Consider the following 14,386-nt stretch of genomic DNA (forward strand, 5'->3'; position numbering starts at 1 on the left):
ACACGAGTCAAATTTGAGCCTGTTTTTTTTTCCTTTCTCTTTTTTTTTTTTTTTTTTTTTTAAAGGCTCCTTTTTAAATCCAAAACAGCAACGGCAGAAGGGTTTTTTTTTTTCTTTTTTTTTTTTTTTTTTTAAAAACTCGTGTTTTCCCCTTTTCAAAACATCAAAACATACAAAGAGGATCAGCTCTGTGGTAAACTTTTCATATGACAGAACGCCCATCTCATTTTCCAAATGCAGAAATAGGAGACGGTTAAGATGACTACTGCTGAAAAAACCTCCAGTGTTTCTCCCCACAAATGGGATTAAACATCTTTTGGTTTGGGTTTTAATGTTAGATGTTGACGGCTAAACCCAAGAGGAACTGATGAATGCATTTAATGGTTGATTTGACATTGAAAGGACGCTGTTAAGACGATGGCTAAGCAAGTAAAACAAAAAAGCAAAACAACAATCTCATATTGTAGCTGTGTACAGTGCACATTGTGATGGACAATTTTACAGTCAACATCCAGCACTAGACCGTTATCTAGAAATCAAAGTGTGGTTTGGATTTGGCTTATTTAGTTAAACCCCTTTGCAAATTATCTCGTAATACGGTTGTTTTGAAAACTGAGAAAACACCACAAATTAAAATGATGACTTACTTGTAAACAGCAATTAAGTACACGCTTACATCTCTACATTGAGAAAAATATTGAATGATTTGTTTTTCCACACAGCTCAGGCGTCACTGAGACAGGATTCTTCTCTCTGTGCAGAAATCAGAGGTAAATCAAGTTCTGGATTGGGTTCGTTAAATCTTCACCGGCAGCGAAATATGTCTTCTTAAATACTTGATTATATCGATGAATCATATTTGATCTTAAAGTGGGCGTGTGAGTGCAGAAATTATTAAAAGCACACGCCGAGAGGGATACGGGGGATTTCTGGTCGCTGTTTTCATGAGCTCATCCTGTGAATTTTGTGTTGTGGCGAAGTGCAACTCTGGGATTAAAAACTTAAAAAGTACAAATGGGATGTTCTGAAAGCACTAATGAATGCCACAAATGCACCGGTTGGGGCCAAATGCAGTTAAATGTGTATTTTATGGACCAAACAAAAGCACGGTCGAACCTCTCGGTTCTCGTACTCACATTATAGTCTGCTTAGATAAACATGTTGCCATGGCGACACTAATACACAGTCCTGAGAGCATTTCGGTGATTGGAAACATCGCTAAACTGAAACTGACTCAAGCACATAAGCCCATGCCTTCGGTCTGTTATCCTCCTCTGTGTACATAACTGCAAGACGTAATACGTGATTTATTAAGGGGGACTGCGATCCGAGACACGCCCACATTTTGTGCCTTATTTAGCGTCTCCGAAAAACCCACCGAGTAGGTACGGCGTAAACTTTTTACAAATCACCAAAACAGCTGGATTATGACATAGTGCTCACTGCATGCCACCACATGAAACCTTCTACTTCACGTATAAGAAAAAAAAAAAAAAAAAAAAAAAAACAAAACAGCCATAACAAAGTCTTGCATATTGCTCAATACTCTGGAAATGACTCCACTGCTTCATTAGTCACCTGGGTGTTGTGTGTTTGAGACATTCGCAGAGTTCCGCCGAGGGTTAAAGCGCCAGAATGACGCCTCACATCAGTACGTGACAGAATGCACAGCGGCCTTAAACATAAACATATTTCTCCCACAGTTCCGAAAACATCTGAAATATAAGAAAAGCGAGGGGGTTGTGAGCGGCGCCGGCCGACTTGGAGGTGAAAGCAGCGGGACCGCCTCGAGACGCGTGCCGCCCACGGGCTGTCCGCCCTTCATTAGCGCAGCGTGCGGCGGTAATCCTCGATGGTCTGCGGGGGCACAGGTGTCCCCTGTCTGTCCTCAGATTAGCTGCGTAATCCCCGGGACCCCCTGTCACGGCTCAGCGGCCCACTTCATCAGGACCGCAGTGTTTATATTTGTGAAGCTGTTCGCTGGAATGCCTGCTCTGACCAAATGGCAAGTTCAAATGTCTGCATTCTAGTTTTGCCCCGTGCACATTTTTAATGCACTGTAAGGTTGGGGAAAAGAACCACCACGAACAGCACATACTGTTCAAATCAAACAGATCATTTTATTTGAATACAATATATAGGAGGGATAAGTTAAATGAGGATTCTAGCTTTTCATATCCTTATCTTTCTGGCAACTGGGAACTTCGTAATGACTTATAAACTTTACTGTGACCATCACGGAGCGGTGCTTTGTGAGCGACCGTCTCCGCCGTCGCCGGTGTCGCCCCGCCATCTCAACTGTCATCACGCCACTTTCCCAGCCGAGTTCACGGAGAAAGCCTCGCCACGGACGTGCAACACAATATAAGGCTAATGACAGTGAAATAAACCGTGGTATACAGAGAATGCAGCAGCTGTGAGTGGGAGGACTTGGATTTGACTTCCCCCCCCCCCCGTGCACAAGGGTGGCCAAGGTTGCTTTTTCTTAATGTATTTTGAATAGTTTGCTAACAAAACGTTACCCACTTCGCTTTGCAGCGCACGACGACAAACGCCGCGTTCGCATGGTCGGTAAAAAATTACCTTTGGCACGATTACGAGGGGTTCCACGCTAGATATTATCCAAATACCGGAAACATCACGGTTTAGAGCAGCAGGAAGTTTTCCAAATAAAACAAGTGTTACATGAACAGAGGATAGGAGGCCAGGCCAGATGTTGGGTTGCGAAAGTGAGGGGACTGAGGCTGAGCCCGCGTTCTTGTTCCAAAACGCAAAGAATATGAATCAGAAGAGTTGTCGGTCTAAAGCGCAAACATGAGTCTAACTGCAGCGTTTTTTTCCCCAAAAAAGAAAAGAAAGAAAAATGGAAACATTGGTTTTCATGAAATTGCTTACGTAATGAGTGAAAAAGAAACACCTCCGCGCAAAGATCCATTTCCCTGACGTGGATCAGTGTCAATTCAGAGGTGGCGGTGGGTGGAAGAAGCAATGACTGCGACAAACACTTGAATCTTTGAGCTCATCGAAGAAGGCCGACTAATTTACTGCCGCTGCTAAGCATAATCCCTCCAAGCTTTTAATCCTTGTCTTCTATTAATCACAGCATCGCTACATGTGCAACCACACATAAACACCCTAGTTACAGTGTCCTTTTAAAATTGTATCCTATTGCTTTTTTTGGATTCTTTTTTTTCCCAACCTTTAGATCAGCCTTCGCTGTTATGAGAGGGTTTTCGATGTTGCATGAAATTTTGTCATGGTAAATAGAATGGGATGCAGCCACAGCAGTCAACTGACTTTTTTTCTGTGGTCTCCTCTGAAGTCTCTTCAGAACAACCTCAAAACAAATTAACAAAACTTTTCTTGGAGGCTTGGAAGAACGTAAGAGGGTGGCTAACTAAATGCGAGCATTCAAAAAAGATAAGCTTTCTCTTGCTGGATTTTGAAACTGTGCATTCTGTGTTTAAGGTATTTTCTTTTTTCATATATCTAGCATTAAAATAAAAATTAAAAAAAATTAAAAAAAATGTATTCATTCTGAGAGTGTATATATATATATATATATATATATATATATATATATATATATATATATATATATATATATCATTCAAATAAAAATAAAAAAATGTAGTCCTTCTGAATGTAAATATATATATATATATAGCAATGAAATAAAAATAAATGAAAAAAAAAAAATAAAAAAATGTGGTCATTCCGAGTATAAATAAATTGCTGTATGCCCAGCTGTGATGAACTGAAAGAAACAGATTGGAGCCATTAGTAATTCACTTGTTTGCAAATCATTCAAATTTTGAGTTTGAAAATTGACCAATTATGCCGGCAAACAGTGAGTGACTGTTGTCTCAAGTCTAGATGGGTTTCAGATTGCAGCGGTAGAAGCACATCTTGTGTCTAGTCAGACCTAAAAACAAAAGACGGGGGCATTGTCTGCAGACGGGGGCCTGCATCAAACCGTGGCAAAGAAAAGCACCAAAGTACATTCATATGCAACGGGACCTCCCATTCTGCTCTCCAGATGTTAATCCTGGCAACTTGTTACTCTGCCTGCATCAAAAGCAAGCATATGTCCCACAAAAAAAGGAGAGGGAAAAAAAAAGGTTAAAAAAAAATAACAAGGCAACCTTAAAATAAACTGCAGAGACCTTTCAATAATAATAATACAAGATTAGAAGTGATAAGAGGGATTAATGTATGTTGCATTTGGAGGAGAAAACAGGACATGCAGCTATTGTCCGAAGTTGTAAAAAGATGAAATACATGCAGGATATGTGCTTATGGCTTTTAAATGTCAACCAATAGGCCTTGAGTCATTTAGTAGCTAAAAAAACACCAAAAAAGAAACTCTGCTGCCACTCTTTCATGCCGCAAAGCATTCTGCATCTGCGTGCACTTTATACTTCATAGTTCAATGTAACAGATTACTATTATTATTTTCTTCATATCATGACACCGTGGGATGGTGAGAAACATCTTTGATTCCTCTGTATATCCAGCACATGCAGAGAAATTGACAATAAAGCTGACTTTGAAAAATTCAAGCAGAAAACAATTGTAGTTTTTCATAAATAGCTGCTCAAGGCTGAACAATAACATCAATGTCACAAGATAATATCGACCCCGCAGCCGAAACACGCCGCAGATCGGTCAGACTGACACCCAGACTCGAAGGATTTTCTAAACTTTGCTTCCAATTTAGCTCGATACAACGGCCATCCAGTGGTTTTAAAAAAAAGATTAAATGAAACCCAAAGCCCACTCTTGAGCGGCGCTTTGGCCACGAGAGCCGGGACGGATCCCGACCACAACACACCTCTGCAGAGAAGCGACTCGCACTTCTTTTGTCAGAACTTTGGCTCGTTTCGCTGGACGACACCGACCAGCGGCTGAAACGAGCAGGAAAAAAGACAGGATTCTACTTTGCTCATCATCGTGAGCCTCACAGCGAGTATATCCATGGCCATTAGACAAATAGACACACACTCACAGAACTACAAGCTAAAGCTGGGCAATTAAGCAAGATTTGATCAAACCTTGCAGCCAAATCAATATTACTTCATCAGGCGTAACGGAGGTAAAAGCGTTCATCTACCAGGGGGCCGACCAGTTAGGTAGGAAGAACAGAGTAACTACAAAAAATTGCGAAAAAAAGGAGATTTTCAATTTCATTCTGATTGCTACGTTTAGCTATTCAATTCCAGGAAAAGAAAAAAAAAAAAAGTCCCATTAATGCCACTTTTAAAATGAAATTGTCATCAGTGTCTAGTAATTTTCATTTGTTGGAAAAGAAACTATACAAATTTTTTAAGTGGAAGATTACAGCATTTACCATATATACATAGCTGCCAAAAAAAAAAAAAAAAAAAAAAATGCGCCTCCTATTAAGTCTGCATTCAAATGACACACACAGACAGAATCAAAACCCTCAAAAAGTCATAGCTAGCATTGAATATCGGTATAATTTCCCGTGGTCGGCGCTCCTTCCACCTCCAGCCACCCACGCAGACCAACAAGAACCAAAGCACCCCGAATGTGCAAATGTCAAAACAGAACTGAGGGGAACAATACTGAATGGAGGCCTGGTGGTTTCAGCTCAACAGCGGCTGCACAGCCAAGAGATTTGTTCTTACATAATCGATGACCCGCTGCCAGGCCGGCGAGACGCCTCCGCGTTTTCGCTTTAGGTGCGGGGGCGACATGTTGCCCCCGCAGGTGGCGGATTCTCGGAGGGGATCGAGGGCGACGACGTACCAACTCCCGTCGGGTCCGAGAGGCAGCGAAGGCCAGAAGCCTCCGGGGCGGTTCACGCTCGGCTCTTTTACGGCTAATTGGCGGCCGAGCGTCCCGGGGTGAAGCGAGCATACATGTCCGCACACATACGGGTCTGTGGGATGGCCTCTCGCGGCCCGCCGGGTCCGGGTCCGGTGCCAGGCTCTGTCTTGGGCCCGCCGCGGAATAAAAGAGCTGCTCTGTTCCCCCGGCCTGCTGCACGGGATTCGGCCAGTGTTCGCCCTACGCTCCGCAGACAATACCTATTGTTGTGCTTTTTAATGAAGAAGAGTCAACATTGCAAAACTAGCACGGTTAGCTTAGTCACTTCCTGGGTCCTTTGGCAAAATGTCATGGATCGGTGAGTCACCGCCTTCACACAGGAGTTGGTAACAGTGGGAAAAACAGACGACGCGCTAGCAGTTCTACTCAAATTCATGCCGGTTTAGAATTAATGAATTGCGGTACGGTAATAAAAAGAAGCGGCTCATTGAGAAAAATCCTTACGGTTAATGATTTAACAAAAAAAACACGCAACTTAATTTCTGCTTACATTCACAGGAGATGGCAGAGCTCGATAGCGATAATCGGGAGCTGTAAACGCGGATACCTGAGGGCAGAAGTTAAGTGTTTACTTTGTTCCAGGTTTGTTTGGTCTTCAGCAACTGCTGAAGAAACCGTTCACAGTTTAGCTGCTCGGCTCTGTTAATATACGGCAGGCTTGGACTACCGTAAACAGCTGCCCGACGGACAGAAACATTTGGCCCTCTAGAAAACTAAAGCCAGGAGTGAAAAGAGAAAACTATGTATCCCCATTGAGTACGTTTATGTTATCGCTAGCTTGATAACTTCCTTGCTTATCATACATCAGTCGTTAAGTTACACGCTTTACCTCCATTACAGCAAACAAACTACACTTGACAGAACACAAATAAATCAGGAAGAAACAGAATTGCATACAAACAGATGAAACATTAAAAGTAGCAGAGTTGTAAACTGTTTCGTTGCTAAACATTGACAGTGGCCGCTAGCATAAACCGCTATTTTTGGGCCAAGCGGCTAGCAACAGCGTCGCGCTGGCTTCTGAAACTTTAAGATTGACAAAAATCGAAGAAATATAGCGATGCTGGGATTCTTATTTAACCGGATGGTTTGACAACCATCTGTCATTTCCAGTTTGGGTTATTTGTTAAGTCATTGCTTAACTTAGTGAAAGTGTTTTCTCCATCGGGTCTATGGGGCAAGAAAATACGGAATAATGCTATGTAGAATTAACATTACGACTTTTCAGAGAGCAAACGTTTCAAATAATGTTTTCAAACCATATGATGTAATATCTAAACAATTTCTGATTTAATATTAATGTGATTCTAGATACATGCTAACTTGTTGCATTTTATATTATCAGCCAATTATATCCTTATAGGACGCTGCACCCAATGTAATTTAATCCAAAAGTTTAATTAAACATTGTGAGCGGTATTAGAGTAGTATGAACATCATGTAAAAGATTGCCACTTGCTGTCGAAACATTGATACGATATTGCATTACAAACCAGAACGTTGTAGCAGAATAAGGCTCTGCCAAATGGTTTTGCTCTTAAGCAAATACAATTTGGTGTGTGTGTGTGTGTGTGTGTGTGTATAACACCAGCAACACCTTTTATTTACCGCAAATCATACTTCAGTCTTGGACATTTGATAACACTGGCACTTTTTCCACCATAATACCCAGTGTTCATTTCACAATATTGATTTGCGTAACGTCGAATTTACCACTTTCCCGATTAAAATCCGCCCGAGATCGGCTGCGTCGCTGTGATGAATGTGACATTCGGTCGAATATGACGGCTACTCAAGTGATTAATCGGTGGCGTAGATTTCAGACGCGAGGTCTCGCGGCACAAATAACAGTTCGTGTTGCTTCAGCAGCCTTTAAACAAAGCAGCTTAGATTTAATCTGGCCAGACTACTGGGAAGTGCAGCGACAACACCGGCTAAGCCTCTAGTCCCCCCCATATGGCATTTAAACGAGTAATGGCCGCGAACTTGTCGGCAGAAATCCAGCTAATGTCTGACGGTGAATATATGTAGGTGAAATTTAATTCGGCCAAGGCAGAGGCGCGCACGTGAGGCCCGGGCTGCATTCCTGCTGCACGGAGTCATCTGTGCTTCGGTGTGAGGCGCACGGAGCAGATCATAAGATTGACGGTATTCATTTCACATGCTTTCACACAGTGTGCGGTTACACGGTCACGGATAGAAGGGCCACGCCGAGCAGTTTGTTTACATGATCTAATGGCCGGCTAAATGATAAAACCGGATCGATTCCGCAATAACGCGTGAATCGATCCGCCGGGATGCCGACGCGAGCGGCCGTTCGGTTCCGCTCGACGCCGAATGCTCCAGAGGTCATCGAGAGAGTTGTTTTTTTTTTCCAGAGTAATGACCGTATGTTACAGATACCATGACGACCACAAGGGACGCGCAAGCTCGCGCACCAACTTAGACCCGAAACGTTCACATTCGCTTACAAAGTAGGGGTCTTTACGCCCGCACGGCTTCCGTCCTTCGGTATCTTAAACCGGGAATATTCGGTTTTAAATGACGTCCCTCCTCGCAACCAAGGTCACATGTGAATAAGTGTCTCTTATCACGGCAGAGGCCTTGCATTACAATTAGCCTAAGTCTATTTTGAAGATCAGCCCTTGGCTCTGGGGATTCGTGAGACAGAGACTTCAATGGGAGCTTTTCATTTAGAAGAAACTGCAGAATCAGCTGGCTACTTTTTTTTTTTTGTTTTTTTTTTCTCCAGGAAATGCTTCTGCGATCATACAAAGATAGATCGCTGTGTTTGACAGGAAGAAGTAAAACTCAAGTTGTAGATCATGCAAACTATTTTTTTTTTATAGCATTCCATATGTGAACTGCAAGTTAAGGCGGATTACAGAGAAGCTATTTTCTTGAAACTTTCCAACTAACATAATATACAAACACATACAACCAACTCACTTTGACAAAAACAATACGAATAGATGTACTAGAAGAACGTCCTACGTTGTTTTTAGAGAAACACTATTCTGACTGAACACTTTAGGACCAACACGTACGAATCAAATGGAAAGCCTTTATCGGGCTCCTTTTCTTAAAAGCTATTCTTTGTTTTGTTTCATTCTCAGGGGATCTTCAGGAATATTTCCCATTAATGTTCATTAAGGTTTCTGCACAGATGACAATTAAAACAATTATATACTGAAGATACATGGATATTTGCCATATTATAAAAAGGGAAAAAGAAGCAGGAGTTGGAGAAGCAGTTTCTATCAGCAAAACTGTGGAAAAGAAAAGTTTAATTCCCTGAAGTGACAACGCGCATCGACGTCTGATCGACCACTTCTAAAACCGGTACGGGCCTCATAACAAATAAATATGAATAGATTGCCGAAAACTCAATTTCCGGGGAGGCGCTAATCCATACGCGTTACTATATTTGCAATCGGCGCACCACATCGTAACTTTAAAATGTGCCACATAATGTATATTTTGCTCTTTTCTTGCTTATTTTCTCCTGCGCTGACTACTTACTTTAGCTGTGCAGCAAAGAATTGGCCTTTGCAAGTTACCTCACGCAACTTTACATCCCTAACCAGCCATCTGCTTGTTGAGGTTTTTCAGGGATGCGCCCGAAAATTCAAATGTGCACCGCATCCTTAATAAAGCTGCTGAAGGGGGTTTACCGAAGCGAGCGTCTCGATGCGTTTTCACATCGCAAAACTTTCAAAATGGAAACGCCGCACCTCGGCGACCCAGGTAAAGACCTGAACCTGTGAGACGGCGTGAACGGGAGCCAACAGCCAAGATATATTGAGCTGTTAAACAATAAATTGACCGACCAAGTAACAAAATTACCCAACAAATCAGATTAATCATTGCACAATGGATGAGGTGAAAGGATAACGGAGCAGCGGCCAACTGCTCTTAATTTTAGATTTATCGTACGCGAGGAGGGTTAAGGAGACTTTGTATTATCCTAATCATCTGCTATTCAAAGTGAAGTGAGGTCATCAGCGTGACATAATGCCACTCACTCAGGCAATCAATGGAGCCTCAGCGGCCGGGCACTGCCTCCACCAGCGCTCCACACGCTTCTTACCGAGCTGAATATTTTTAATGTTCGGGAGCTTCCAGCTCCAGGCATCTGGCCTTATCAAGAGATGAGGCTTCATGGTGACAGCAGGGAGGACGTCACCACGAGCCGGCCCTTAAAAAGCTCCCCTCCTATTTGTCAGCTGAGGGCGTCGCAATTTTATCTGGAATATGAAAAGGGACTTTCTGACTCTAGACGTCTTACCGGGCGAAACTGTTTTCAAAAGCACTTGATTGCAAGTTCATTTTTGTCTGATTTTTTTAGCAAAAAAAAAAAAAAAAAAAAAACATGAAAGCAATTTTTCGTTGGTTTTCACTTTTTTTTCCCTTTACAATTTAGGTGATTTTTTTTTTTTTTTTTTGCACATTTAAGTGAATCTTATAATCATTTTAAAGTCTAGAGGGGGGGTTGGTAGTTTGTTCACAACTGTCAGGTAAAAGCGGAACATTTACCCGGTCATATTATATCTTCTAAAAATCCATCTGGCTGTATTTTGCTCTTGTAACTTATTCATCTAAAACCCTTGTACCAATTATATTTGATGATCTGTTCAATTTATTTCTGTTAATCTCATCTTACATTTATTTTATTTCTTTCTGCATGGAGCATCTGGGATCACAAAATTTTCCTCCGGATTCAATAAAGTAGTTCTGATTCTGATACGGCTTTCAATATCAAAAACAGACCCCAAAGAATCTGGATATTCATTTTACATGATCTATGTGCTGGCCCTTCTTTGACCACATCGTGATTTAACATGCACATCTGCTCCATCCTCTGATTGTACCGACATTTAAGAAGAAAAACAAAACGCGCAAAAATGGAAAAGTTAAAAATGTCGCTCGTCTCCAAAGACCAGCTTTGCCATCTCGTGTCCGGGGTCAAATTCCTCCAGCTTTGGCTGCCGTGCAAGTCAACACCTCACCCGGAAAGCCAACTTTGCCACCTGCCTCAGGAGCGGCTGGAAGCTCTAATCCCTTCAAATGTGCTCCAACATTCCACCTTCTAGTCTAACAGACAAGGAGCTCCATGTTCTGCACCCCCAGCTGCTTTCCAGCGGGGTCAGCTTCCCTCTCCTCGGGGTTCCTCCCAGAGGAGGGGGGGGGGTCCTGGATCTGCTGCAGGGGCGGGTCGGGGTACTCCCTTTCAGACACCCCACGCTGCACCGTTCCGCCCCAGGTGACAACAAATGACATGTCGGTCACTTTATAACGTGACAGATGTTCCTGGTGGGGGTGGGGCCGCAGATCCACGGACACCCGTGGAGTTGCAACAGAATAAAAAAAAAGGAGGCATGGATAAGAGAAAAAGCTGCAGGTGTGTGAAGCAAGATTGGGATTCGGGAATATGATAGCCAATCGTTAAAAGTTTTCAGGAGTGGAAAATATATCGATAAAGCCGTAGGGGGAGGGCCGCCGCCGCCGCCACCCTCCCCCTGGCCAACAAAGGGCCACACGGGGGTCCGACCTCCACAGCTGGCCCCGTCCCGGGACACCCGGACACAGGAAGGGCTGGAGTGGGACAAAGAGTATGGGAAACATTTGGTTTTTTCTTTAGAAAAGATTTTCTCACCAGGACGAGGGCGAATCTCTCCTCCAGCTCCCCCGGCTCCGGCATGGGGAGTTTGAGGGGCATGTTGTGGCCCCTGAGGTCCGGGTGCTGCTCCATGCTCCCCGCGTTCCCCATGGTGGCACCTCCGCCGCGCAAACTTAACTTTTTCCCGGAGCCTCGTCCCGCTCCCGAATGAAAAAAAAAATGTAAAAAAAAAAAAAAAAAAAGAAAGAAAGAAAAACTCTCCGTCCACAGGTTTCTTTCTCTTTCTATATCAGCGGTTCCACATTAAACGGCGGCGCTGTGGCGCGGAGGGTCCGGGCGGCGGCGGCGTCGGCGGCGGCAGAGGTCCGAGGAGGAGAGCCGTCGGCCGGGCATGTTTCTCGGCGGAAGGCGTGGGGAAAAAGTCGCCGGGGGACCCACGCGGAGCTCCGTTATCCGTATGTTGCACAATTGCGGCTCCACTCCCAGTCTGCAGGAATGACGACGCGCATGATTCACGGTAGTGAATGTTTGGTAGTAAAGTGCTCGGCTCGGCTGATCCCTCCGCCGCTGCGCAGGGAGAGGAGGAGGAAGAAGAGGAGGAGGAGGAGGAGGGAGTCCGCACACTCACTCTCATCCCTCCCCGACAATGAAGCCCTTTCATCTGCAAGCCTCCCACCTCGTCTCGGGGCGTAGCTCCAGAAGCCGTAGCCAAGGAGATCATTTTTTTCCCCCCCCTCCTGTCTGTATTGCATTATGGTACTTTGAGTCCATTGTCCGAGTACAGGGTGACCCCCCCCCCCCCCCTTGCCCTTAGGGGCCCCCACATTGGGAACTATACAGTGAACATCTCCTCTACCTTCACTCTTGCGGGCCCCTGGGTTGAATTGTTTGTTTCCATCCTGCGCCATTTGTAGTTTTCCCCCCTTCATGCAGTCAAATAGTTACAGTAAATGATGCAAAACACACGGCAAGACGGTCCAAAGTTTCCTCCCAAAGGCTAAAAACATCCGGTCGGTTCAACGGGGACCCAGAAATTGCACAGATGCGTGAATGAGAGCGTGAACGGTTGCGCGCTCGTCCGTGGGACTGATTGGCAACAGGTGAATCTCGCTTGGCAGCTGGGATCGGCTCCGGCGACCCCCAGTGCAGGTCAAGGTGCAAAGGTAATGGAGGAACAACTTGACGCAACGTGTCTTACAACTTATCGTGGACTTCCTGCAGGTTTTAGGGAATCCTCCTCTGGATTTTTGTCATTCCGGAAATCACGAAATGACATTGAGCGTTGGACCAGATCTGCCTCAAACCGTAGCGGGTGCGTCCTCGGCCAAAGCTGCGGCTCTGCGGCCGCGAAACAGCCTACCAGACAGTTTTGCCATTCACATGAAATCAAATTTTTCTTTTTAATCCAAAGTAAATTGTTAATAAGCAGCTGCAGTCAATAAACCACAGCTGGTAAAACCACCTCTCGCCCGGTTGAAATACCCCGACCCCCCCGGCGGGCGGGGATGTCACTTCGCCCCGCTCAAAAAGTCCCGTCGCCTGCTTGCATGATTAAATCCAAATAGCAAATTGAGTAGAGGAGCCAACGGTTAGTTGGCCTTTCTAAAAGGGTTCAAATGACAGTCGGTTTAATTTCAGTCCTTTGAGTCCTTCTCAGTGTTTGATTTCTATTTTTTTTTTGGGTTATTCAGATCCTTATCGGGGCCTGCAGCGAAGGGTTCGCCCGGAGCAAAGCGAAAGAGCCGGGGGTCGGCGTTAACTCCCCACAGCTTCCACGTAACGGGTGACAAATATGACTTTTTTCACTATTTGATTATTTTAATACGGAATCAAGGTTTATAGTTCTGGGTCATTCCCTGATTTCTCATGCGTAAATGACCCAGAAATCCCACCGCGTTCAAGAGCCTCTTTGTTTGTTCGCATTAAGGATAGTGTTTTTACTTCATCATATGATGTGAACGTGAGCGGAGGGGAAAATTTGACATCTGCTTTAACAACAAAACCTTGTGATTTAACATCCAGTTTGGCGCAAAATGACGCCCGATATTCAAATGACGTAATTGTGATGTAAAAAATGTGGGAGTAGAACTTTGATATCCGCATAATAAGGGAGGAGATGTATCAGCTACTCCTCATGAGGTCATTGAACTTATTGTAGTGTACTAGGAAATTCCACTTCCAGAGTATTTTATGTATCGAAACATGCCAAAGTAGTTTCCACTCATTCACCGATATGATTTTTTCTCAAGATGTTGGACGTGCCTGGGGATGAAATGTGATCTACCGACAGGGCGGGCAGAGCATTACACACTGACGGTGACGTCAGCGCGCAGATCTCCCGAGGCCTTGCAGCGTCTCTGCAGATGCACAGTGGTTTGATTCAATAGGGGAGGGTGTCACTTGGAGGATTCAGACCGCAGCTGACTGACCTCATAACATCTCTACCCACTCCAGGTTAAGTTGATGTATCTCTCCCAAACCCCCGGCACTGTGGATTCCGTTCATACATTTCACCATCTTATTTGTTTATTTATTGTTGTGTTCATTAAAAAACAGTGGGATACAACTTAAAGCAGGATCGCTAAACTAACTTTTTATCACGGGAAATAACTAAGTTACCCGACACCACAAGTGATATATTTGCTTATCCGCTATATTTATCTGGGAGCAATATTTGCTGAATGTTTTAAAAGTACTTTTCACAAATCGTCAGTTCTCTTTTAAGATTATTTTTATGCATATTGCGTGAAAGGAAGTTGTAGAACTTGTGCTGCTACTACAAATGAACATATAGTATGTAGAACTGGTTTCAACAATGTTAAAATGAACTTTTAGCATTTTCATAGTTGTTAAAACATAATATAATGTAACTATTATGAAAAAAACTCATCTTACCTGCTCTTACTCTGATGA

General features: G+C 43.8%; 1 protein-coding gene across 16 annotated transcripts in view; it reads right to left on the minus strand.

The window, feature by feature from the left end:
• The window catches only part of fmnl2a (formin-like 2a), a 58,197-nt gene extending 46,456 nt beyond the window's left edge, over nucleotides 1-11,741 (minus strand). For 6 of the 16 annotated variants that reach the window (XM_086145889.1, XM_086145883.1, XM_086145885.1 and 3 more), the window contains exon 1: nucleotides 11,510-11,739. In XM_086145889.1, the coding sequence (XP_086002015.1) occupies nucleotides 11,510-11,623 (114 nt within the window). In that variant the 5' untranslated portion in view covers nucleotides 11,624-11,739. Of the gene's footprint in view, nucleotides 1-11,509 lie in introns of all 16 variants that reach the window. The other 10 variants (XM_086145892.1, XM_086145881.1, XM_086145887.1 and 7 more) reach the window with 3 other exon arrangements.
• Nucleotides 11,742-14,386: the final 2,645 nt, after the last annotated feature.

The sequence above is a fragment of the Fistularia commersonii genome, chromosome 4 (genome assembly GCF_037954325.1).
Source record: "Fistularia commersonii isolate RoL2024-O1a breed Wild chromosome 4, RoL_Fcom_v1.0, whole genome shotgun sequence".
Lineage (NCBI taxonomy): Eukaryota > Metazoa > Chordata > Actinopteri > Syngnathiformes > Fistulariidae > Fistularia > Fistularia commersonii.